General features: G+C 38.4%; 1 protein-coding gene across 3 annotated transcripts in view; it reads right to left on the reverse strand.

Moving 5' to 3' along the window:
- Nucleotides 1-24,631, reverse strand: part of VPS13B (vacuolar protein sorting 13 homolog B) — an 843,188-nt gene that overhangs the window by 663,100 nt on the left and 155,457 nt on the right. For all 3 annotated transcript variants that reach the window (XM_063451210.1, XM_063451211.1, XM_063451212.1), the window contains exon 16: nucleotides 19,665-19,789. In XM_063451210.1, coding sequence (XP_063307280.1) covers nucleotides 19,665-19,789 — 125 coding nt within the window. The remainder of the gene's footprint in view (nucleotides 1-19,664; nucleotides 19,790-24,631) is intronic.

Consider the following 24,631-nt stretch of genomic DNA (forward strand, 5'->3'; position numbering starts at 1 on the left):
GCGTTTTCTCCTACAGCAAAGGAAAAGTGGTCTTTACAGTAATAACAATAAAGAGGTGGCATTTTCTGTATAAAAAATAGGTTTTGTTTTCAGATTCTAAAAAGATATATTTTTAAATGGCTTGGATTCTTTTTCCTTTTTGCAAAAACAGATTATTCAAGGATATATAATTGAAATGTATGTAAACAGGTTGTTGATCCAAGGAGAAAGCCCATTGCCATTAGGGAGTCAAGAAGACATTGTTTTCCCTTTTTTATTTAGGCATAATTGGTAATGGCTACATTTGGGTTTCTTCCCTTTTTTTGGAATGACAGTATTAAAAAATGGGCTTCACAGTTGAACTTGAAAGCCTTTAGTTTTTGGGTTTTTTTTAAATCGAGACAAGTATGTAACTATGCAATATGTCACTTCATACAGTTGATGACGTTAACCCTTATATCACCAAATATAATATAATGCATAGCAAGTCAAGAGGATGCCAATTCACAATCAATATAATGCTGTGGAAATTAAACATTGTTTTGCCAGGTAAATGTTCCCCTCTTAGAATCAAATAATACTGACGCAGAGCTAGTCAAAAAGTCTGAAGAGGACAAATACCATTGTCTGTGAAATGAATAATCATTTCATGACGATTAATAATTTAAAACTTCGAGAAGGGTTAGCAATGTGCTGGCCGTGGAGGGTTATGTAGTTGAAGTTGCTTCAGCTACCAGGTAAAAGGAATTGGGCATACATGGGAGAAGTACCAACATGGTGCTCACTGTAGCTTTAATCTAAATCTAGAGAATATTAAAGGGACATTCTAAGCACTACATCTTAATGTAGTAGTTGTAAGGCAAAGTGACTGCTGATGCGGTCTTTGCAATGTAAAAACTTCTTAGAAAAGTGCCTAATAACAATGACAATAGAATATAATATGACAAAATCCTCTTCACATAGACTATCCAGAAACATAGAAATGTCAAGCCTTATAATTTATTATTAGAATAGCCATGACAATTAGCTAGAATATAAAAAAGTAATATAGTCCAAATTGGACAGCACACAGATTATAAATAAAATAGAATATCAAAATGAAATCAAGAGGGCTGCTATTACTATAACCACTTTATCGAACCTTGAAAATAGATACAGTTCCCCTGGCAGACCATGGAAAGTTTGAAAAATATCAACAGCCTTGTGGCTGAATCAAACTCATCCTCAATTTTTACGCTTTATGTCTACAATTTGACAACGTGGAAATGGTACATGTGGACACGTTATGGTCTGCCTCCCATTAGTAGCAATAAAGATCCATAATTAATGAAAGATGAAACAATTCTTATAATATGTAGTTTAATATTTATTCATATAACAGATTTATTTTTCTTGGCTTTAGCGGATGCATTTGGACAACTGTTTATTATCCTCGAAGGTAACAAGAGATAATTTGAAGTCAATTTTGGTACAGGCCAAAAAAACATAATAAACAAAACCAACAAAAACAAGCAGTTAATTTAACAAGCAATGGGTCAAATCATGCTGTGAAGTTTTCCAAGTTAAAATGTATTTTGTCCCCCCTGGAATAATGGGATGTAACCTGTTTATTGCCAAAGATATCTAGAACAAATTGCTTAGACATTAAACCCAGACCTTTACCAGTACTCTTGGTCAGTTCAGGTGGGGAACAGAGGCGACTGGTGATGCTTTAAGATGGTGGGACACCATATCAGGATATTGTAAATCTGATGGTTGCACTGCACTTGTGGAAACATAATGCAGGGACTCAAATCAAAACCCCTAAATCTCATGCACAGAATCAGCAGGGGGGAAAAAACAGAAGTCTTCGCACAGGCAGGAATTAAACTTACAACTTTTGCATTATAATCAGTGCACTACTACTAGGCTACATTGTAAGTAATGACGTTTGAACTATCATACAGTGGGCTTCCAATTGAGATGTCCTGCTGGAAGTTAAATGAGGCACTTCAAAGATCCCCTCTAGGGTCATACTGAGCATGTCTGAGGTGCTCTCTGAATGGACAGATTTATAAAAAAAAATATCCAAATTCTAAACATGAACAGTTGCCTTTAATAGCTTATCCAGACAGCCAATGTTCATTATCGGTGACTCATTTTTGCTGCCAAGTAAGAAGGTGAGGAAAAATGATAGCAATACAGTTTATATTTATAATTTCAAAGGTAAAGTGTCCACAATTAACGCTTTACCCACAGGCAAAATATATTTTTTTCCCCCTCTGCTATTCTTATTTGGCGAGGTGCTGCCCTAAGAGCCCCTATAGATAAGCCATCCCTGGTGAGAAAGAAAATCTAATTACTCCATTAAAGCATTTTTATCTTTTTTTTTGAATTTTTTATTTTTGCAGTGCATATAGTGATCACAACAGGCTCTAGGTACCCCAACGGCATTCCTTGAGCTTCATGGCATAGATAAGACATAGGGTAATTGCTAGACAATGCACATTTTTTGTATAATAGAAACAGGTTGAGATTACATGCAGGTAATACATTCTTTTTTAAGTGTGTAGGCAATGTTTGTACGTCCGTGTGGGTTTAGATGCGTGTGGCTATGTGGAGCTATGTGTAACCCCGGCCACCAAAGCAGGAGACAGGAGTATTTCACCATTGGTTTGGTCAGGGATTTACAGGGTCACTAAATGGTGGAACAGAATATATGGGGTATAACAGGTATCTTAGTGCTAGCCGGGTTAGCTCCAGTTAGCTTGCATGGTGTGTGACCGGTGTGTGTGCAGTAGCTTGTCTGAACTAGGGAGTTTGGTGGTCAGTTAGATCAGGTATGTGGTCAGTTAGATCAGATGTGGTCAGTTAGATCAGATCAGGTATGTGGTCAGTTAGATCAGATATGTGACAAGTGAAAAGAGTCCAGTAATGTGTACAGGTGCATGTGCACAAACTTGTAAGGTCGGATCATCAGACTTTAAATGTCAACGCTTGTTTCTGGGTAGCGTCCATTGCGTTGGTTGCCTGTATATGGTGAGTCATCCTATTCCTCTAGCGGGGATCTGTGGCAGTGGCGACGGGTAAGTACAGGTGTTGGCTAACCGCCAAGAGCAGGCCGGCTTTCCCCTCCAGCTCCGGGCCATCGACAAGGCCGGCATTGTTTTCCCACGGACTCGGGAGCTGCTAGAGGCCGGGTCCTTCCCTGGTGGGACAGGTCTGGGGGCCCTGAGGTGTTTGCCCCGCTTGCGGCGGGCAGGCCTCCACCTGCGTGGGTGATGCGATGGGGTTGTACCCCCTAGTGGCCTTCGGCCCGGATGGGCTGATGCGATGAGTGACAGGCTGTTTCAACGTAGTAGTGCCCGAGGGTTGTTCAGGCCCCCTCCGAGTGTCGCCTCCCTGTGCGCTTTCGGTGCTCCTGATCTCCCGCTGCTGGGTCCGTGTAGCAGTGAACCTCGACTCAATCTTTGCCCAGAAGTTGTTGAACAGGTTGTTCAGGCGAATGTTCAGAGGCTCTGTGGCTAGGTTTTGGTGCTCCGCCGGCAAGCTTCCTGCGCTGGGTCGTGTGTCCGCCATGTCAGGCTGGCACGCGGCCTGCAGGTTTTGTGCGTGGCTGGGAGTTGTGTCGAGTCTCGGAGACCACGGAGGTATGATGGTCGAAGCTGTTTGGACCGGGATAACCCCCGCCGGTCCTGTGGGGGGGGGGGAAGCCAGAGGTCGCGGAGGCTGTTTGTAGTGATGGGCTGGGAGAGCGCCCGTCTCTACCCTGCCCTGCGTGTTGTAGGCCCCAAGCCTCGGGTCAGGCTTTCCAGCGGGCATATCAAGCATGAGAGGTATCCCCTTGTTCCCCTGCTTCTGCATAACAAGATGAGGTAAGTTGGGGTTCAATCCAAGGTAGTGTGCCCCTGTTTTTCGTCGAATATTAGGCCCAGGCTCGGGAGCTCACAGATAGTGCGTCTGCTCGGCTCCCCTGTCAGGCTCCGCCCCCAAAGCATTTTTATCTTTTAAGGATGCATGTGCATTTAAAATCTTTAAAAGTGAAACAGAGAATGCAGTTATGAATCCACTAAAAGTGAATCTTAAGATTTTTACAATAACTATTTTTGATTGGTCCTTTTACCAGTAGATATACAACTGTATACAAACAGAAGAATGTGCTACGGTGAGCTCTAATTGAATGGGTTATGTATAAAAAGTGTTCACTTTGTATGTTGTTTTTCTAATTCATGGCGTGGTTACTCCCTAGTGTTTGCCAAAGTTTTTTTTTACTGAGTTCCGATAAAGCACACTTTTCTCTTTCTGACAAATTTTACACAGATTGTTTTGGGTCAGCAAAGCAACTTTTATAATCTTCCTTTTGCAGTCAATGTATTTCTATATCCTAAATCCTTTATATCCTACAAATTGACAGAAGAGGGCACCAATATGTATAAGAAAAACAGCACAAATAGTACATAATAAAGAACCATAACTATTCTACCTAATAGCAACAATGTTTATACCTCTAATGTGTCTGATCTATATTAATACAAGTGTAAGAATAACACCAACTGGGCACGGAGATCTGGAAAGCGTCCACTCTAAATACTTTGTGAAAAAAGAGACTAAGCTTTTGGAGCTAGGCTAATAATTAAATTAACTGAAATGTAGATTGTAAAATCATTAAAGCAGGGCTCTTTTAACGCCTTTCCATGCACCCGAAAGTGAACCAGTCATCCACAAATAGTTTACAGGTACACACTCGGCGTTGTAATGTTAACTATGTTATTAGGGGTTTCATTGTGTAGCAACGCACAGTGTTTTAGATGTCGGGCAGGCTGATGTTGCATCACCTTGAGTGTGCTCAATTATGTATGTGTGAGACTGAGAATACTAAAGGTACACTATAGTCACCAGAACAACCACAGCTTATTGTAGATTTTGTGGTGAGTATAGACAGTCCCTGCAGGTATTTTCAGGCAAACACTGTCTTTTCAGAGAAAAGGTAAAGCTTTGGATTGGCTGAGATAATCAATTCTGATTATGAGAGTCAAAGAGGCGGATCGGGAGCGTGGGCAGCTTCTGCAGACCCGCACAATGCTGGGAAAAAGGTCAGTTTTAAGGCTAAGTGGGCGGGAGGGGACTACCTAAATGGTGGTGTTAACACTATAGCGTCAGGAATACAGGTTTGTGTTCCTTAAAAGTATGCGTGTCTCTAATGTAATCAAGCCTTCTTGCTCTGGCTTTTACATTGTAATATATATAAAATGAATGAAGAGAGAGCACTCAGTGGATTTTTCAAAGTTGTATTCATGTAGAATTCACCTAATTCTACACAAATACAACTTTTAAAAATCCACTGAGTGCTCTCTCTTCATTCATTTTTTCTATATTACACATCGTGAAGCACCGTGGTTTACTGAACGTTTAATACATTTAAGGTAGAGTGCCAGATTTTTCCTATTTTTTGTATTATATATATAAACCAGAAGTGAAGAGGTGCACTCAGAGGTCTTGTTAAACGTGTTTTATTCAAACAAACTATGTGTCCTGCTCAGGACCTAAAGTTTGTTTGAATAAAACACGCTGAACAAGACTTCTGAGTGCACCTCTTCACTTCTGGTTTAGATTTGGACGCAGGTTGCACCAAGGCAAGATTTATATTACTAATATCCAAGTGGTGAGTGCCAAGATTCTCTCTCATATATTTAAGGCCTTGGCCTGTAGTTGTGGGAGGGGCTTGAATTCCCTTTAGAAGGGCTGCCAATACTCTCCCACCGTACCGTTGTTGGTCTGTCGAGTCACCCCTCCCACCACTCCCTCTATTCACATCACCCTGTAAGGTGGGCCCTCTTTTATTACAGGCCTACTGCATTGTCTGTTCCGGCACACCGCAACAGACTGGTGTCATTTGAAATATGTTTATTGGTTATAATATGCTATGTTACCTTATCATCACTGCTATATTTCCCAGACTACAAATATACATATATATATATATATATATATATATATATATATATATATATATATATATATATATATATATATATATATATATATATATCTCAGGTCCTAGGATACAGGTTTCCCATTTTCAGAATCGAGATGATAAACAAAAAGGAAGAGAATAAAAAAAAAAAAGTGAAGGGCAAAATAAATGACTTTAGGACTGCTGTGAGTTTTGTGAGTAAACATAAGGATATGGGGAGTACAGATGTGTATCGGTTAGACGTGGTGACAATTGTTTAGAAATGTGAGCAGCTGATACAAAGAGGAGACAATATACATATACGTGGGAAAATATGTAAACGTGGTGCCTTCACCGTTGAAACCAGTAGAACTTTGGAGACCATGTACGAAGTAAACCTGGAGCAAAGTGATTTTCACAATTACTTTCACAAACAAAAGTGGGAGATTCAAGTGGGAGATTAAAAAAAGTGTTACAAATGCAAAAGTGGGGCAATTAGCATAGAAAACATATGAATCAACAAGAAAAAAAAAATTGGCTCCCCATGTGCTTGCTATGGATTCAGAACTTTGAGGAACTTTATTTGCAATATTTTTTATTAGTATTTGTTTGCAGTAAATTAGTCGGGGATAGCTTGCTGCTAAAGCTTCCAAAACCATGCTTGTTAAAAGGCAGCACATCACCTTTACAATTAAGCAATACCAAATGAGTGGAAGTCCTGATTAGTTATTACAAGATAATGCATTTATAATGTTTTCGGAATCTGGGTAAATTGGTCAGTTGGATGGATTTTATTGTATTTATTGACAATGTTATTTTACACAAACTGTGCAAATACTACCTAGGGTTGGTCTTTAATGGACATTAACATATGCATGTAGACTTCTGGTAGCAGGGAGCTTCTGGACATCTTTGATATACTGATAAAGACTCATTGATGATCAGAAGCTCACCATAGATAACAACCAATTGGCCTGTTTTAAACAGACCATTTTACATACATACTCTAATACTGTACACCTCACTAAGACCGTCCTTTGATCTCTTCTCAAGCCCTTTCGGGAGGGTTAGCAGAAAAGGCTGGACCTAAAATGCATGAAAGGAAACTAGGGGGAAAACTGCAGCAAAAGTTTGACAGAAGTAATTACAAGAACTTATCTCTGCATAGTAAAGGATGTTAATGTGCGTGTAAACGATTGTGCCTCTTCCATCTTGGGTGATAAGAATTAATGAAAACTTTTGTGCAGTGTGACCTTTTAAATAAACAAGGAAGTGACATGAGATAAGATCAGTAAGAGTGAGAGACTCAATGTGGGATTGCAATCTAGTGAAAGCAAACAGTGCTATAAGCACCTCTGCTGCAACATTTCACAATTCCATGGCAATCTAAGCACTTGCATTAACTTTTTAACCCTCTTGTGATTGGTGGGCGTGTAATCTAGCACTGAAACGTGCCAATGCCAGTAAGTGATATACAGGGCATGTGTTGCCAACACACAAGGTTACCTTGGGCAAAACTAGGAAAGAAACATGATGGAAGCCACCAGACATTATAAATGAGTTGAGTGAATCATCGAAAGTTAATATTTTTCTTCAGTAATTTAATGTTGTAAAAAAAGTTTTAAAAAATAATAAACTTCGCTTTTTAATATACGGATTTAAAATAACTTGCACAGTTTCTAACCATACCGCTGGCATAATTAGAACGTCTAAATTGAGAATTCTAATGTAGAATATTATGGAGCTTTATACTTCTATAGCACGTAACAACGAGCTCGTTATCCATCATACAGTGCGTTATAAGGAAACAACGCGGTAACAATAAATGTGTTTTATGGTAGAAAAGTACATCTTGCTTTACACTGACAGAGTGTGGGAATAATTACCATGCTATTAGCTAAAACGTGGTCACCTTGAATAGCATCTGAGAAGCCTCAGATTGGTTATTACCCTGGCACAGACCGAAAATCTGGACTGGGGAAGAAGGTGAGGGCAAGAGATCTGTAGGGTTTTATAGATTTATTTCTTTAAAGAAGGTTTTAGATATACCTCAATGACAAGAAAAATACTGAATTAAATGCATGCATGTTTCTCTTGGCGTTTATATAAAACTAGAATATTAGTTGGAAATTATTTTTTTCCCAAAAATTTAACTACGGTAATTTTGACATAAGTACAGCAGACAAACCCCACCATGATGGGACTGAACGTTTTCAGAATTCCATGTGAACTAATAACTGGAATTGCAGACTGTAACCCAAAATAGCCACATTGTAAACAATCTCCAAATCTACTATTTAAAAGAAAAATCAACTGTTTTGTCAACTAGCCACAGCTCAATGTGTAGTAAATAACTCAATCCCACCAAAATATCAAACTTAGTCCCTTTCTCAAATTTTTTTTAAATTTATAATGTTTTTATTATTTTTTTTTTCCCATTAATTAGGGATACAAAAAAAATAATCAAATAGAATAGGTTAGCATCATATAGGTAATTACAATACAGATACAAAACATATAAAAACACAAAAAAAAGGGGGGAAAAATTAATAAATAAATAAAAAATATACATATAAAATATAATAATAATAAGGAACATCCCGATATCTTCTGTCACTTAACTCCAACTAGAGCACTTAAACTTATATTATCAATACACAACAATAAATACTAATTGCATTAACATTACCTTAATACCCCGATCTAATCACTTATAAGTTAAGTTCACATTGCATATGTAACTAATTAACTCTTTCTAAACATTCTAGGATCAGAATATCTTTATAAACAATATGGTATATTCTTAAAAAAAAAACCTTGCTGCTCCTCCCTATTTAACGTTACCAATCTCCACTTGTCCCAAATATCCCATGCTGCTTTCACAATTTGCGTAGTCTGATATTCCTTATTAAAGCAGCATTCATAAAGCCTCTGCTCATCCAATTCAAGGTATACCCTCTCAATTTTAGGAATTTTAGGAGTCTTCCACGCTCGTGCAATACAGCGTTGACCCGTTAATACTACATGGAGAATTAATTTTTTAAGGTGATTGGGTATATATGTAGGGAGATTCAATAACAAAAATATTAGGGGATCATATGACAATTTAATTTTTGTAAGATCTTGTAGAAAAGTGTGTATCTCCTTCCAAAAGGGTTGGATTTGTGGACATTTCCACCATATATGTATTACGGATCCAATATTATATTGACACCTCCAACAAGTAGGTAGAGTAGAAGCATACATTTTTTGGATCATCGCTGGGACCATGTACCACCTATAAATCATTTTCTTATTTTGTTCTATAAGTGAGGCTGATTTAATCAATTTCTTAGTCTTTATGGATATATCAGTCCACTGTTCCCTGGAAATCTCAATATCCAAATCTTCTACCCATTGTTTCCCAGGTGTGGCTTCTGAAAGAGGTGTATAATCTAATAATACTTGATAACAGGTGGAGATTGGTTTACATAGCGTAGGTAATTTTTTATCAATACATAGTTTTTCCCATAATTATATCTTGGGATAAAGGCTGTATTCCTTGTTTATGCATAAAAGAGTGCAATTGTCTATAGGAGAATTGAGAGGTCAAAGGGATGTCATAAAGTGATCGAAAGAGTCTGAAATTCCCGTAACCTTGATTTAGCATAAAAGTTAATTAAATGTGTAAGACCCCTCTCCCTCCATGGTTTTGCATGAAATGTAGGGATGCAATATGTGAGAGCCTCCGTAGGAGTAGCAAGGGAAATTAGTTGTCTACTTAACTTATATCTGTGTATATCCCAAATTTTTATTAACAAGGCTATCTGATCCGGAACAGTTTTAAAAAAAGGCTGAAACTGTTTAGGGAGCCATAAAATATGTGTGATATCATATGGCGACACCATTTGTTGTTCCATTTGAACCCACTGAGAAGGACTGCGATTATCAAAATGTGCCATACCAGCCGCTAAAATAAATGCATGGTAGTAAGTACGAATATCAGGGACCGCTAGTCCCCCTGCCCTGGCTGGTGCTCTCAGAAGTTTCAGAGACACCCGGGGGCTGTCTTTGCACCAAATAAAATTAATAAGATCCCTTTGAATTGATTTGAAATAGGACTGTGGTATAGGCAGCGGGAGATTCCGAAAAATATATTGTAGCCTAGGGAGGATGGACATTTTGATTGCAGCTATTCTTTCTGTCCATGTGAAAAAAAGGGATCTCCATTTAACCAATGTCTGCTTACACTCCTTCCATACCCTAACGTAGTTACATGGAATCAAATCAGCATATTTCTTAGAGAAGATTATCCCTAAGTATTTAATATTATTACGTCTCCATTAAAAGGGGTATGTTTTATATAGTGTGTTTTTGACTCGGTCGGGTAAATCTATCGCCAAAGCTTGCGTTTTGGTAGTATTTAATAGGTAGTAAGAATGTAGCCCATATTCTTTTATTAGCTGTACAAGTATCGGAAGTGTATTTATAGGGTTGTTAATATAAAGTAAGACGTCATCCGCAAAAGCACTGATCTTATATTCTATGCCGTTGACTTGGATACCCTGTATGCTGGAGTTATTTTGAATAATTCGCAAAAGGGGTTCTAATGCAAGCACATACAATAGCAGAGACAACGGACACTGCCTCGTTCCATTGGTTAACTTAAATGAGGGGGACATAAAACCTGCTTGTAATACTTGGGCCATGGGTTCTGCATATAAAGCAAAAATCTGTTTGATGATCTGCTGTGGGAACCCATAGGCACACACCGTCTGTTGGAGGAAGGCCAGTCAAAAGCTTTTTCAGCATCTAAGGTTAACAAAAGTCCGCCTCCTCTGGCCCTTCTCAGATAGTCCAAAATTAATGCTAGTTTTCTGGTGTTATCCATCCCCTGTCTCCCCTGTACAAACCCTGTCTGATCGTCTCCAATTAAAAATGGTAATACACTTTTAATCCTATTTGCCAAGATTTTTGCGTACATTTTTGCATCTGTATTTAAAAGAGATATTGGACGATAATTTTTGCATAAATCAAAGGATTTGTCAGGTTTCAAAATGGTTACTATAGTGGCGTGAAGCATCTCCATTGGGAGCTTACCCGTGACTGCAGCCTTATGAAAAACTTTTAATAAATGCGGACCTAGGTTTTTTGCGTATTTTTTATAATAGGCGTTCGTTAACCCATCTGCTCCTGGTGATTTCCCTTGTGGTAGTTTATCAATTGTGTCTAACACCTCCCTAAGCTCGATAGGCTTAAGTAATATATCTAATTGAATGTCATTAATCTGAGGTAAATCAGCCTGAGTTAAGAATACATTTATATCTTGTGTACTCACTTTATGGATACTACTGTCTTCTTTAAGACTGTATAATTTGGCATAAAAGTTTGCAGATTCTTGACAAATTTCTATAGGGGAAGTTCTCTTCAGGCCATCACTTCCTATTAAATAAGGGATTTTAAGATTGGAGTACTTATTCCAAAGCCTAGAAGCTAAATGTTTATTAGCCTTCCCCTTCTATGATATTCTTTAGCTCTTAATTTATGGAGCATCTGCTTAGTGCCTTCGGTGTTAAGCATCTTCAAACGGGTATAAAGTGCTGTAAGCGGTTCTGCTAGTTCAGTAGAGGGTTGAACTTTATTTTGTCTAGAAATAATTGCAATTTGTCTTTGACAATCACATAAGCCTAGTCCGTTTTGTTTTGTTAAGAAAAGAGGCGCGTCTCACAAACAAACCTCTTACTACCGCTTTATGTGCTGACCATAAGGTAAATTCCGAGATTTCCTCAGTCGCATTTAATTTAAAATATTCTTGTATTCTTAACCTAATCTCTTCTGAAAAAACTAAATCTGATAACAAGGAATCATTCAATCGCCAGGGCCCCCGATCTCTGACTTGGAATGCCTCACATAGATTTAAATACACTGGACTGTGATCCGACCAAGTTATCTCCCCAATGTTGCATTGCATTAATTGTGGTAAGAGCGTTCTATTTAAAAAAAAAAAGGTGTCTATGCGAGTATATGTATTATGTACTGATGACTAAAATGTGTAATCTCTGTCAGCTGGATGCAGAACTCTCCATGCGTCATATAAGTCATATTGGTCTAATAGCTTAGTCAAAGCTTTAGTTGAGTTTTCCATTCTCTTCTTATATGTACCTTTCAGGATTGTTGTCGTATCTAGCTCTGGCGATTGAATACAGTTAAAATCGCCGCAGAGTATCAAATCTCCCTGTCTATATTTTAGAATCTTACTCAGGAGGGAGCTCAAAAATTTCCGTGGATAGTCATTAGGAAGATAGGCCGCTACTAATGTCAACTGTATATTATTAAAGTGGCCCGCCAATATAACGCATCTCCCTCCTGGGTCTACGTATTGTCGTTGCGGGATATAAGTTGTGTCTTTATGAATACAAATCGATACTCCTTTTGATTTAGATCTAGACAGGGAATGCACTTGTGTAGGGAAGTGTTTGCTGAAAATAGTTGGCGTGTGATTGTTCTTAAAATGGGTCTCTTGTATGCAGGCTACATCAATTCTGAGATCTGGAAGAAGCAGCCTACGCTTACCCAAGGAATTTAAGCCTTTAACAATATATGAGACTAATTTCATAATTATGTCTGTTTATAAATAATATAATCCCTTCCGATAGTAGCTCGTACAGTGTACAATGCCCTTAATAAATCCATTCCAGAGTAAATGCGTCTTCCTTTATTAACACGTTTTGTGTGTATTTTTATGTAGTAAGTTGGGTAAGTTAAGAAAAAAAAAAGGGGGGGGGGAGAAACAAAAACCTCACAAGAACGTAAGAGAGGAAAATAAAAAATAAAATAAACAAATAAACAAACAAAAAGAAAAATAATTGGTGTAGGCTAAACGCCCTATTTTGCTCCTTATCTAGGAGCCAAATGCCCCGAGTAATTCTCGGATGCATAGTAAGGGGGTCGGAGGAATGAGCATCCCGTTCAGGGTAATAGCTCATTTTAGGGGCGACGCGGAGTTCTAATGCTTAATAAAATCTGGTAAACCCCTTAAGGACACATGACGGAAATATTCCATCATGATTCCTTTTTATTTCTGAAGTTGTGTCCTTAAGGGGTTAAGCTAATTAGAATTATAGTAATAATGATATTAATGTCATTAATGATATTAATTATAGGCGTAGTTTAACGATCTTCAAATAGTTATTACGGCTTAGACTCCTTAACTCAAATTAACATTAGATGGAGATTAGATGGAATAGACCCAAAGGATATCATGGGGAAATATCCCCCTGCTTTTCTGTGCAGAAAAACTGCCATCTCAAAGTTTAAACCTCAAATTCAATTTATATTCAACAGTGGAAACAAATTTAAAGATCCTATATATACTAGGGGATATATCGTTGTATACTCCTAAGAGCTGCTCTTACCTTAAGACTCTCAAGGCAAGAGCTGCTCTTACCTTAAGGCCTTTCTCAACATTTAATGGTGACAGGTTGATATACTGCATAGCTTCATCCTCTAATCCACAGGTATAGGTCACAGACTCTTTTTAGACTCATTTGGGCACATTTTTTACTTTACTTTTATTTATTTTTTTACTTGTCTTGCTTTGTTAATTTTGGTGGTGTGTCAATTCCTAGACTTTCCATGATAGATTACTTGGCAAAATTAGCAAGAGTTTTTAAGCATACTGTAGAGCCAAGATCACAAATGGTTGACCTTTCACAAACCAGCAGTTGTGGACATATCTCTGGCTGAGTATCAAGGACAACATAGGCCACAAAAGCCGCAGAACCCCGGTTTAACACAACCTAAACGTTCTATTTTCGTCAACTTAAGTTAAATCCCTTCTTATCACGATATCAGTAATGTATGATACGAGGGGTAGAGATCTAGTTTAACAGGCGCCCAGTTTGTTTTGCTCCTTTATCCCATCTTCTTTAATGACTCGATATACAATTATTTTATCTTTAGTAAAGCATATACCGTTAAAATGTGGTAAACAAAAAAATAATAAAGCTAGCGAGATCACTTTAAATAACGATTTCTTTGGGGAGTATGGAATCTATAAAAGACACCCCAAGCCTAAACACAATATGAAATGGACCAACGCTGATTTATGTCAGAAATGAAGTTAAGATTTTCACTGTTAACTCAAAACATACTACCCGAGGGATTCCATAACAGTTCATAAAATGTCTTTGTTTTGTGCTTTTTTTTTTTCTTTAGATTTTTTTTTGTCAACCCCCCCATACGTTCCAGCAGCCTCTGTGTTGCAATCCCCCCCCCCCCACTTTCCGCACAAAACACTCCACTGAAAGAAACAGAAGAACATATGTAGCATCACATGTGTGTACTGGTAGAAAGCAGAGGAATGTAAAATCTGAAACTCCAAATAAAGCAGGTGGTATAATTTTGAAAAGTGACTCAGAGTTTAATGACATTACCAGGTTATTTCTGAAGACTAATTCGCACTCACTGCATGACTTCAATGAAACTCTCAGCGCTCACGCTGACTTCGATTTAGTTCAAGTGCTATTTGATGCATTTCATCTGGTGTTTTATTCACTTCAAACTACACTTCATTTAAGTAGGCTGCTGGTCTACTCATTTATTTTTCTACTTTATTACCCCGAGCGTTGCTATTGTTGCGTTTACATAACAGAGCTGTGCGATGCACTGTTTAGATTCACAGCTGAGGTGTCTGAATTGCTGACAGACAAAAAAAAACATGGTGAGAAGATCGATATTTGGCAGGGTGCGAGATAACGAACAAGGAGGAGATACGCCGACCTGCGCAAGCAGTGTCAGCAACGTCTAATCGTACGTCATTAAGGAAAAACATATCACTCAATTTGGTATTAATTTGGCTTTATTTTGTCCATTGCAATTAAACAAATAGAGTTTTTAGATTATTTTCACTTTGGTTTAAAGTATATAGGAGAGGGAAAAAAGCAACCGGGGCATTGCAAATAGCTCGTCATATTCAGAGTTAGAGATCTGGTTCATGGTGGAAAAACAGAATAGGGAATAGATATTTTTTTTAAAAAAGAAAACTGGTTGGTTTTCACACCTTGGAAGCGTTTTATTAACAATAGCAGTGAAAGGCAATTACTACCACTTTTTTCGCCTTTTGTTTTTGTTGTTTTTGGTTTAAGATGACCCAATAAAAAACTAATTTTATCTTCAATAATTAATTTTTTCTTACGCAATTAGCAACTTTTAATACACAGTGGATACTGCTTAATAGGATATCCTTCCTATCACATATACAATATGCTATTAACATAAGGACCCTTGCAACATTTTACAACACAGATTAATGTAATCCTACTTAATAGCTAGATATGGCTTACATAAACCAAGGGATAGACTGAAACCACAAAATCAACGGCTCTGAGTGTTACAAAGTGGGGCTTACAGTTTTAAACTATAGAGGTGTCCTGCTTAAAATGAGGTCCCGCAAACTTCTCGAAAACGTGCTGTCCACACATGTCCCTTGTGTCATTGGCTAATCTATGAAGCTGACAATATATTATTTAATCTATTATTGAACAAACAGCATCAGGGGGCGCTGTGCAAAAAAATAAAAATGTGATTTCTGGGCATGTACGTTTTAAATGATAAACACCGGCTATGTTTTTCTATGCCGGACGATATGGTTTTCTCAAAGTTAAAGGATTACCAAGGAAAATATAGGCATAATGCACTGATACTCTCAGATCCTATATGTAACCACTAGAAATGGCTTATTGGATATAGAAAATCTGGAACGGCTAAATAAAGAACATCGAGTGTACCCGGTGTCTGTTACGTGTTATTCTAATGGTGCACTTATGCCTTTTTTTTCTGCTGATCTTTTCAGTCCTTCCTTTCATGTAAGATTAAGACACAGCCTTTATGGGGCCTGCTGCTGTGTCCAGCATAGTTAACAAGGAAAGAATAAACAGCAGCACTCTGCCTTAAAACAACATTTTCAACAAATGTGAGTGGCTTCTGACTGGGATGTTTCAACTCTTCTTCTTACACCGAGGAGTACACCATGTGCATGTTCACACATTAAACAGAAGGCGAGATTATTTGACTGGGAAGGGTAAACAAGTTGAAGTGTGGTATACTATGTTAATGGCCACTTTAACTCTGCAGGGAGTCTCGCTGACCTCCAGAAACCAAAACTGTGGCAGTTCAAACCTGACATAGCTAATCTCACATTTCATAAATTATTAGGGATACGTATTAGACTCTCAAAAAAAAAAAAAAAAAAATCAGCTTTGCGATCTTGAAATTCATATGTGAATCACAATACGTAAAATAATCTTTCGCTAAAAGTAAACACTTTCCTACCAAAATTTGTTGGCACAAAATAAAAATAACCATCGTAATCAAAATTGGTTGAAATATAAACAATACTATTATTTAGGTAACATTAATGAAATATGGGTTTCTAGATTGTACATTGACATTCACTGCAGAATAAGCATTACAACTAAAAAGCAGAAACAAAATAATTTTATAACAAAGATGTAAAACCGATGTACACACAGGTTTAGGATGTGACAGCCTGCATGTGCCACCAATAAAAACAAAGGACTAGTAGTTAAAGGGACACTCCATTAACCAGATATAAAAACAATTGTTGAGTAGATATAGCCACAATGAAAACACGCACGCGCTTTATTAAGCATTTATTTTCATTCGGGGTATATCTAAAATAGCTTGCAAAAGATGCAGATCTCTTGTCTGAAACCTTCGTAAGCCCTCCCTTTCTTCTCCAGCCAAGACTATCTACGGCTATCCAATCACAGACTTTCAGTTGCAGCTCCATGAGATGCATGTCTCTTCAGGTTAGTTCCACTGAGCTAAACAAGAAGGAAGTAAAAGGGCCGGTTGTCTCATTTACAGCCAAGGGGTTGTAACAGGGCTCGACAAATCCATGGCGACTTAAAATTTTGCCAGGGCGACTGGGATTTGACAGCTTTTTATCTAAATAAGCAGATAATGGAGCCGGCCGTCCACCCGGGGGAGCATGGAGGCGGCCGGCTACAACGCTCACTTAGCTTCATGGAGGCGGGCGGCTAAGTGAGCCTTGCAGCCAGCCGCTCTGAGCATCATGGAGGCGGCCGGCTGAGAGGAGCATCAAGGCGGTCGGCTGGGGCAGCTTGCGAGGGAGCAGTGATCTTCCAGCGGCTCCTCTCTGCTCCCTCGCGCTGTTTAATGATGCCGGGAGCCGGAATATGATATCATACCGGACCCGGCATCACAGGGAGCTGCAGCCCCACTAGCAGAGAGGAGCTGCAGCCCCACTAGAGCACAGGGAACGTCCACTCAGCACACCCAAAAGGTAGGGAGGCTATTTGGATAAAAAAAAATAAAAAATTTGTGTGTATGTCAATGTGTGTGTATGTGCCCCTGTCAGTGTGTGTGCGCCCCTGTCAGTGTGTGTGTGTGTGTATGCCCCTGACCGTGTGTGCGTGTGTGTATGCCCCTGTCAGTGTGTGTGCCCCTGTATGCCCCTGTCAGTGTGTGTGTGTGCCTATGCCTCTGTCAGTGTGTGTGTGTGTCTGTGCCTATGCCTCTGTCAGTGTGTGTGTCTGTGTCTATGCCTCTGTCAGTGTGTGTGTGTGTGTATGCCCCTGTCAGTGTGTGTGTGTGTGTGTGTATGTCTGTTTAGGTACCTGCGATCACGATTGGTGTTTCTACTCACCCTTTTTTTCCCACGATGTGCAGGTTTTGTCGTGGCTTGTCCCGCCTCCATTGCAGAGTTCATCAATCTTTTTGATCTCAGCTAAGACAATGCTTTCCAATAGGAAAGCATTGGGAGGATATAGCGCATGTTCTGTATGGATAACATTCAGCGCGTTCATGCAGAGCACTGACAAAGGACTCTCTAGTGGCCATCTGCGTGACAGCCACTAGAGGTCTTCGTAGGAAGCAATGTAAACACTGCCTTTTCTCTAAAAATGCAGCGTTTACATTGAAAAGGCTACAGGGACAGGCTATAGGCACCAGAACCACTACATTAACCTAACTTTTTTAGCTGGCTCCAAGATTCCAAACAAATTTGTCAAGCCCTGGGTTGTAAAAAGCTTAATTTATAAAAGTGTCAATTCCTACTGAAATCTGCATGTTTTTGCACAAGAAAACAAAAAAAAAGAAAAGAGGACACATTCTTTACACAAAGCATTTCAGATAAAGATGACGTGCTTTAGGGGTTTGAAGTGTTTTTTTAGGCTGCAGGAGTGAAATTAGATAAAATTTGGTTGCCATTTCACAGATCATGTAATGGGCAGTAAGAGTTCTCCCTGGGGTTACACCCAAATTCCTTTACAGTAAAGAGCAAGTTTCTAAACAACTTGAAATGGTATGAAAGGATGACTGCTCATCAGAGAAAAGGCAGTGTTTACACTACAGCCTAGGGACACCTCCACTTGTCACTCATCAGATGACCTACAGTGTCTCCATCCTCTTGCATGGAGACACTGAACTTTTCCCATAGAGATGCATTATTCGGTGCAACTCTATGAGGAGATGCAAATTGGCCAGTGTGGTGTTTGGCTCTGCCCCCACCCCTTCTCCTTGGTTGAGATCATCAGTATTGATGATCTCAGACAATCCAATGCTTTTCAATTCTGATGTTCTCAGCCAAGGAGGCAGAGTGGGGGGTGGGGTCAGCGCCGGCAGACCATGCAGAGCTGGAATAAAGGTGCGTTTTTACCTTATGTAAGGGGAGCACGGTGGGGCCGGTAACCTAAATAGTGTTTTTAACACTATAGGGTCAGGAATCCACATTTGTTTTCCTGACCCTATAGTGTTCCTTTAAGTGAGCTGAGTCTCTTCATGATTTGGTGAGAGCTCCTTTCAAGAATTGCACAGATGTAGGTATATAACATGCGAGTACGTTTTTTTATTATTTTAATATATTTCTTTCCATATGTTTGTGTTGTGTAATTTATTATTTTTAAACATAAAATTCAACAGGAACAAACGAACATAAGTATGAAACCATTTCCTAACTCAATTTGATTTCCCATAAAGCTCAGCAAGCTTAGAAATTAACACAATTATTCACAATTATCTTCAATGTCACAACTAGCCATCAACCAACACTAGAATGGCAATATAAGCAACTGGTTAGATTCATAAACAATGCACATCACATGTATTCTAATTCTAGAAAGCCACAAGTTTAAATATCTAAAAGATATCAACAAACTTTATATGAGTTTCTTTTAACTGCCAGGGGCCTTTCTGTGTTAGAAGAAGCTATGGATCAATTGTCCTCTATAGTTTTTGCAAAATCAAGCACATGGCGTCATTGAAATAAATCTGCGTGTTTGCTGCGTTAGGATTTTTGCGATGCATTCCTGCTCCCTTAGTGGCTGTATCCCTTTTAGATACATTTGCAGGCAAATCTGCAAGCATATTACATATTTACTAAGTTGTTTAATTTATCAGAAGAAGAGCTTTTCATCCACGTGTACATGACTAGGACACAATAGCTGTATGGCTCAGTAAAATCTGGTGCGTCGGAATGCTCACTCAAAAGAATTTAAGCACAATGCTGCAAATTGCATGATTAAAAGCTCCTGAGCATAAGACAACCCTCCGTCGTCCCCCCCTACCCCCCCCCCCCCCCCACCCCAATTAATCAGAAATGGGAATTTAGAGAATGTACTGGTTTTTAACATTTTCTACTATTACACCTTATCGGTGTTGTGATGAGTAAGAGAACCTCAAATGCTCTGACATATAATACATACATTATGAATATACAATGCAGACTTACCAGCACTGAGGAAGTCTGAGAAGCTTGCCATAGATCGCTGTGCTGAAAGAAGGTACCAGCGGGACAGGAGAGCAGTAGGTTCCTTTGCTGTTGAGATAAGTGAGTGCTGCTTGGAATCCAAACACCTGTAAGAAAACAAAATTAAAGGTAAAATTATACAAAGCCAAGATGGAGGGGCAAAAAATAAATAAAAACAAAAAACACAAACATTTTTGAAGAAGTATATTCTTTTGGGTTTTTTTGTAAATATTTTTAGACTTTCTATTCTCCTGTACTATGACCCTTTAATGTGAGTTCCATTAAAAGGCAGACTTTATTTGCATACTACATGGAGAGATACTGAGGTTACTTGCCTAGATAATTCAAACATTAAAGTACTTTTTTTCGAACGGTTAATTCCCCACACAAACAAATTTAACATAACATAACAGAGTAAAGTGTGAAATGTCAGGAATTCAAACAGAACCTCAAATTTTAAATACTCCAGCATAATACACAGCTGACTTGGAGAATTTTTCCAATTCATCTATTGAGTCCTAGAAGTTGAAATTCACTTTGAATTTCTAGAAAATCTCATAATTCATTATGCAACGGGGATTCTTTTAAACCTCCTATTTGATTTCCCAGTTATAACTGAGATACAGACATTTAAACTTAATGTGGCTCTGTCAACTCCACAAAAAAAAAATAGCATTTCATACAGATAAAACCTTCATGAAATATTCACAAATACTCTGTAGTCTGCCTTTTATTGGATATTACATTAAAGGGTGATAGTACAGTAGAATAGAAAGTCTAAAAATATTTACAAAAAAAAAAAAAAAAAAGAATATATACTTCTTTAAAAATGTTTGTTTTTTTTCTTTAATTTTTTTTTTCAAAGAAATTCCAATACATCCAAAAAATATCGTAAGATAAAATAGGCCCTGGTTTGTCTTGTGGTAAACCTTCAAGGTGACAAAAAGGCACTACATATACATGATTATAATAATATTATCTACTATCGCTGGGCTATAAGTTCTGTTTTCTCCGATGTTCATCGTTCCTTTTTTTAGCCAATTCTCTAGAGCAGTGGCCCCCAACCCAGTCCTCATGGACCACCAACAGTCCAGGATTTATGTATCTCTCGGTTTTATTCTAATGGAGATGCTGAAAAAACCTGGACTGGTTGTGGTCCATGAGGACTGGGTTGGAGGACACTTCTCTAGAGAGTATAGCTTGTAATGAACATCTGGTCTTTAGCAATGGATGATTTTTGCTCTTAAATTAGGCAACAGATTCACCTAAGATTACGTCCATCCTATTCGAGATAAAGACACAATGGTTCTCTTCTTGCTTGGACTCTATTCCTGGGATGAGGGATTTACAGCATTGTATTTGGATGTCAGCCTGATCCATCACCCAGTGGACAATGAAATATGCATTCACCTAAGCAGTGACTTTTATGGAGTGATTACAATATATTCACCAGATAGGTGGCCCTAAGAACCTTCACCAGTTATAGAATATTAAAGTTAAATATGCAATTTAGAAATATTGCTCTATTCTTTCTCAGACACATATTGAGATTCCAAAACACAGGTGCTGGAGGACAGATTTTAATGAGGTGAATTTAATTTGATCATGCATCTTAACACCTTGTCTCTGCCCACATCATTGTCGGTTTCCATGTAAATAAGCAGCTAGCAGAGTTGCCTCTCTGGATTATATATATATATATATATATTAAGGATAGCACTTGTTTTGAAATCTAATTAACAGAACACTACGGACACCATAAAACTTCATCAGAATGAACTTGTCACTGTGCCAGCTTACTTTAAGGGGACAAACTGTTTGCAAACAGTTTAACCCCAAGGCCTCTCCAGCACCATTTAGTTCTGCCCCTGTTCTTCCACTTCTCTGAGATGCATCAAAATGGAAGCCAAGTATTGCCAAGGACAGTGTAGCTTCTGACTGGCTGAGAGAATAAGATGATGCTCTCAACCAATCAGCGGCATCCCTGTCCAAGGGCATCCTCTTTGAAGAATCTCAGAGAAGCTCACGGGGTAGACCTAAACAGTGCAGGATAAAAGACTTGGGCGTTAAACAAGGTTAAACTCCTAAATGAAATCCAGCGCCAGGAACGATGAAGTTGTTATGGTTCCCAGAGGTTTCCTTTAATTGAATTTAATGTACTAAAGCCCAGTTCCTTGGATTATACTAACACAGAACCATTCCACAAACTAAATAGAAATAAATATTTATTCAAACTGAGAAAATTCCCAGGCAATGCAAACATTGAAGTGGAATGTCTAGTTCCAAAGAGCTTGCGATTCATGTGAATGGGTAGGGGGAAAAAATACCCTCAAGTTTAAAAGGATTGAGAAGAGTTGGATATAAATAATTAACCCAAAGTCCACTTAAGGGGCTATTTGTTATCAGGACAGAATGTGATCAGGAAGCCAACATTTTAACTTTGTCAAAAGAAAGTAAGATAAATAAAAAGGGCAGCAGGTAAAGTACATAGACTGTGAATGGAAGATTAAAGAGCACATGCTGGGTGTGACAAGGGGGACAAAAACACAAGCACAGTATGACTGACTACAGTTAGCATAACACTAATGCTTTAATAGCCCTGCCGCACATGCAAAACAGTGTTAAAACACAGCACTCGAGTGGAGGTAAATATATGGAGCTACTTTAGTTATGCACCTCTAAATGTATATTACTACCAAGTACAGGCAACAGCAGAGTCAAATCAAGGGTCAATATTCCCACTGAACAATAGCTAATAATTTCTAATCATTGGACTTGAATAAGGGGACAGTGGCAGATGTGCGTTGTAAACATTGAAATGTTTGAACATTGAAATCTGAGGTTCAAATGACTTACTGTACAAAGCAAACAAATAAACTATATAGATTATAAAAAAAAAACCATTCAAACAACTATACACGATTACTAAAATTAAAGGACCACTATAGTGCCAGGAAAACATACATTCCTGGCTCTATAGGGTCTTTGGGTCCCCCTCACCCTCTGAGTCCCCCTCCTGCCAGGCTCTGGGGGGAGGAAGGGGTTAATCCCTTACCTTTTTTCCAGCGCCGGGCTCCCTCGGCGCTGGGGACTCTCCTCCTCCTTTCCCGTCATCGGCTCAATGCGCATGCGCAGCATGAGCCGCACGCGCATTCAGCCAGTCTCATAGGAAAGCATTCTCAATGCTTTCCTATGGACGCTGGCGTCTTCTCACTGTGAAAATCACAGTGAGAAGCGCGGAAGCGCCTCTAGCTGCTGTCAATGAGACAGCCACTAGAGGCTGGATAAACCCATTTGTAAACATAGCAGTTTCTCTGAAACTGCTATGTTTATAGAAGAAAGGGTTAAACCTAGCTGGACCAGGCACCCAGTCCATTTCATTAAGCTGAAGTGGTCTGGGTGCCTATATTGGTCCTTTAAATACACATACAGTCATTATTAAACATAGATGTCGAGACATCTTTATGGCACAACTTTTGAGAAAATATTCGTATTAATATGAATGTAAACACATTTTTTTTTGTATGTATTTAATTTTAATAATCCTGTATAGCTGTTTGAGAAACCCACTAAACCTTATGATTAATAGTTTGGTTGACCTAATTTAAATGCAATGGAGGTGAGAGGAGGTAAATACCCCCTTAAAAACCTTAGAAACAATAGATTGAAGAAGACCCTGCTCAAAGTAGCTTACAGTCTAGAGGGTAAAATGGGAATGGGAAGGAAATTCATTATTCTGTGTTACTGGTTTACAACCTTCATGCATTTTATTATTTAAATCAGTGCATTGTACAATCACAGCAAGTGAAAGGAGTAGGTTTGAGCTGAGACCCTTGTGACGTACATACATGAGTGTGTCAGAATTATTTTGCTTGGTGAGTGCTTGTTAAACATAGAGTGCGGACTGTGACTGGTCTAAAAAAAAAAAAAAATAAATGACCCACCTAGACAGCTTATTTTTAAGTTTTAGACAGGCAATCTTCAGTGTGGCTTATTATCAAATGTTTAGGACCTACGGCTGGATGATCAACTTCAATGCAAATTATGATTAATGTGTGTTAAAGGAGAATTGTCACGTGCCAATATTTTTTTTTTATATTGTTTACAAATCCCTTACATTTAGCAAAAGTGTTTTGTGTGTGGTCTGAAAATTAAAACGTGGAACTTAACAATTTTTTTCTTTAACTGGGTGCTTCTATCTTGGCTCCCTGTCAATCATTGTTAAACATGTTGCCAATTTCTGCCACTAAACAGTGTTGGAGGAAGAGGAAAAATGTAACAATGTTTCTGCTTTCCTCCTCATTTGCATTATGTGCCATGGCTGAGCCTGGACTGAACATGATTGCGATATCACTTGCTAAATCTTTAATTTACATTGAGAAAGAAAATGGAGCATTACATTAAAAGAGTAACAGCATTTTCAGCTTATTCCACAAAAGCCAGAGGGCATGTGGGTCACTGTCATTACTCAGTATGTCTTTCTTTGAAAATTAAACTGGCTAGAAATTATGGTAAAAACATTCAAATCCCACTAATTAAATTGCGGATGGTCTTTATCTTTGCATCCACCTCAAAGTGTTAATGATTTATTGCACATCAGGAATCAGACCATCCTCTCCTACCATATTTCCCCAAACATCTGTCCTAAAACGACCTGTTGGGGTCCATAATTGGTTCCATGTATTCGTCCACATGAGTTCTAGTGTTTCCCTGGAATGATGATGTTCCAGTTCTTTGATGTTTTAGCCATTTACCTAAACGTTCTGGTTATGTTTTCTTTGTTCCGTTTTACGGGTCAGAGAAATGCAGCTTTTTGGTTTTACAGAATATTTGAAAAGCAAGGCAGAAAGGCAAAACGAAAGCTGTACTCAACATCTGAAAGGGTTTGAAGCAAACACAAAAAAACAAACAAATACAATGTGAAAATATTTTACAAATTGCTTTAATAA

Source organism: Pelobates fuscus, chromosome 4, assembly GCF_036172605.1.
Source record: "Pelobates fuscus isolate aPelFus1 chromosome 4, aPelFus1.pri, whole genome shotgun sequence".
Taxonomy (NCBI): Eukaryota; Metazoa; Chordata; class Amphibia; order Anura; family Pelobatidae; genus Pelobates; species Pelobates fuscus.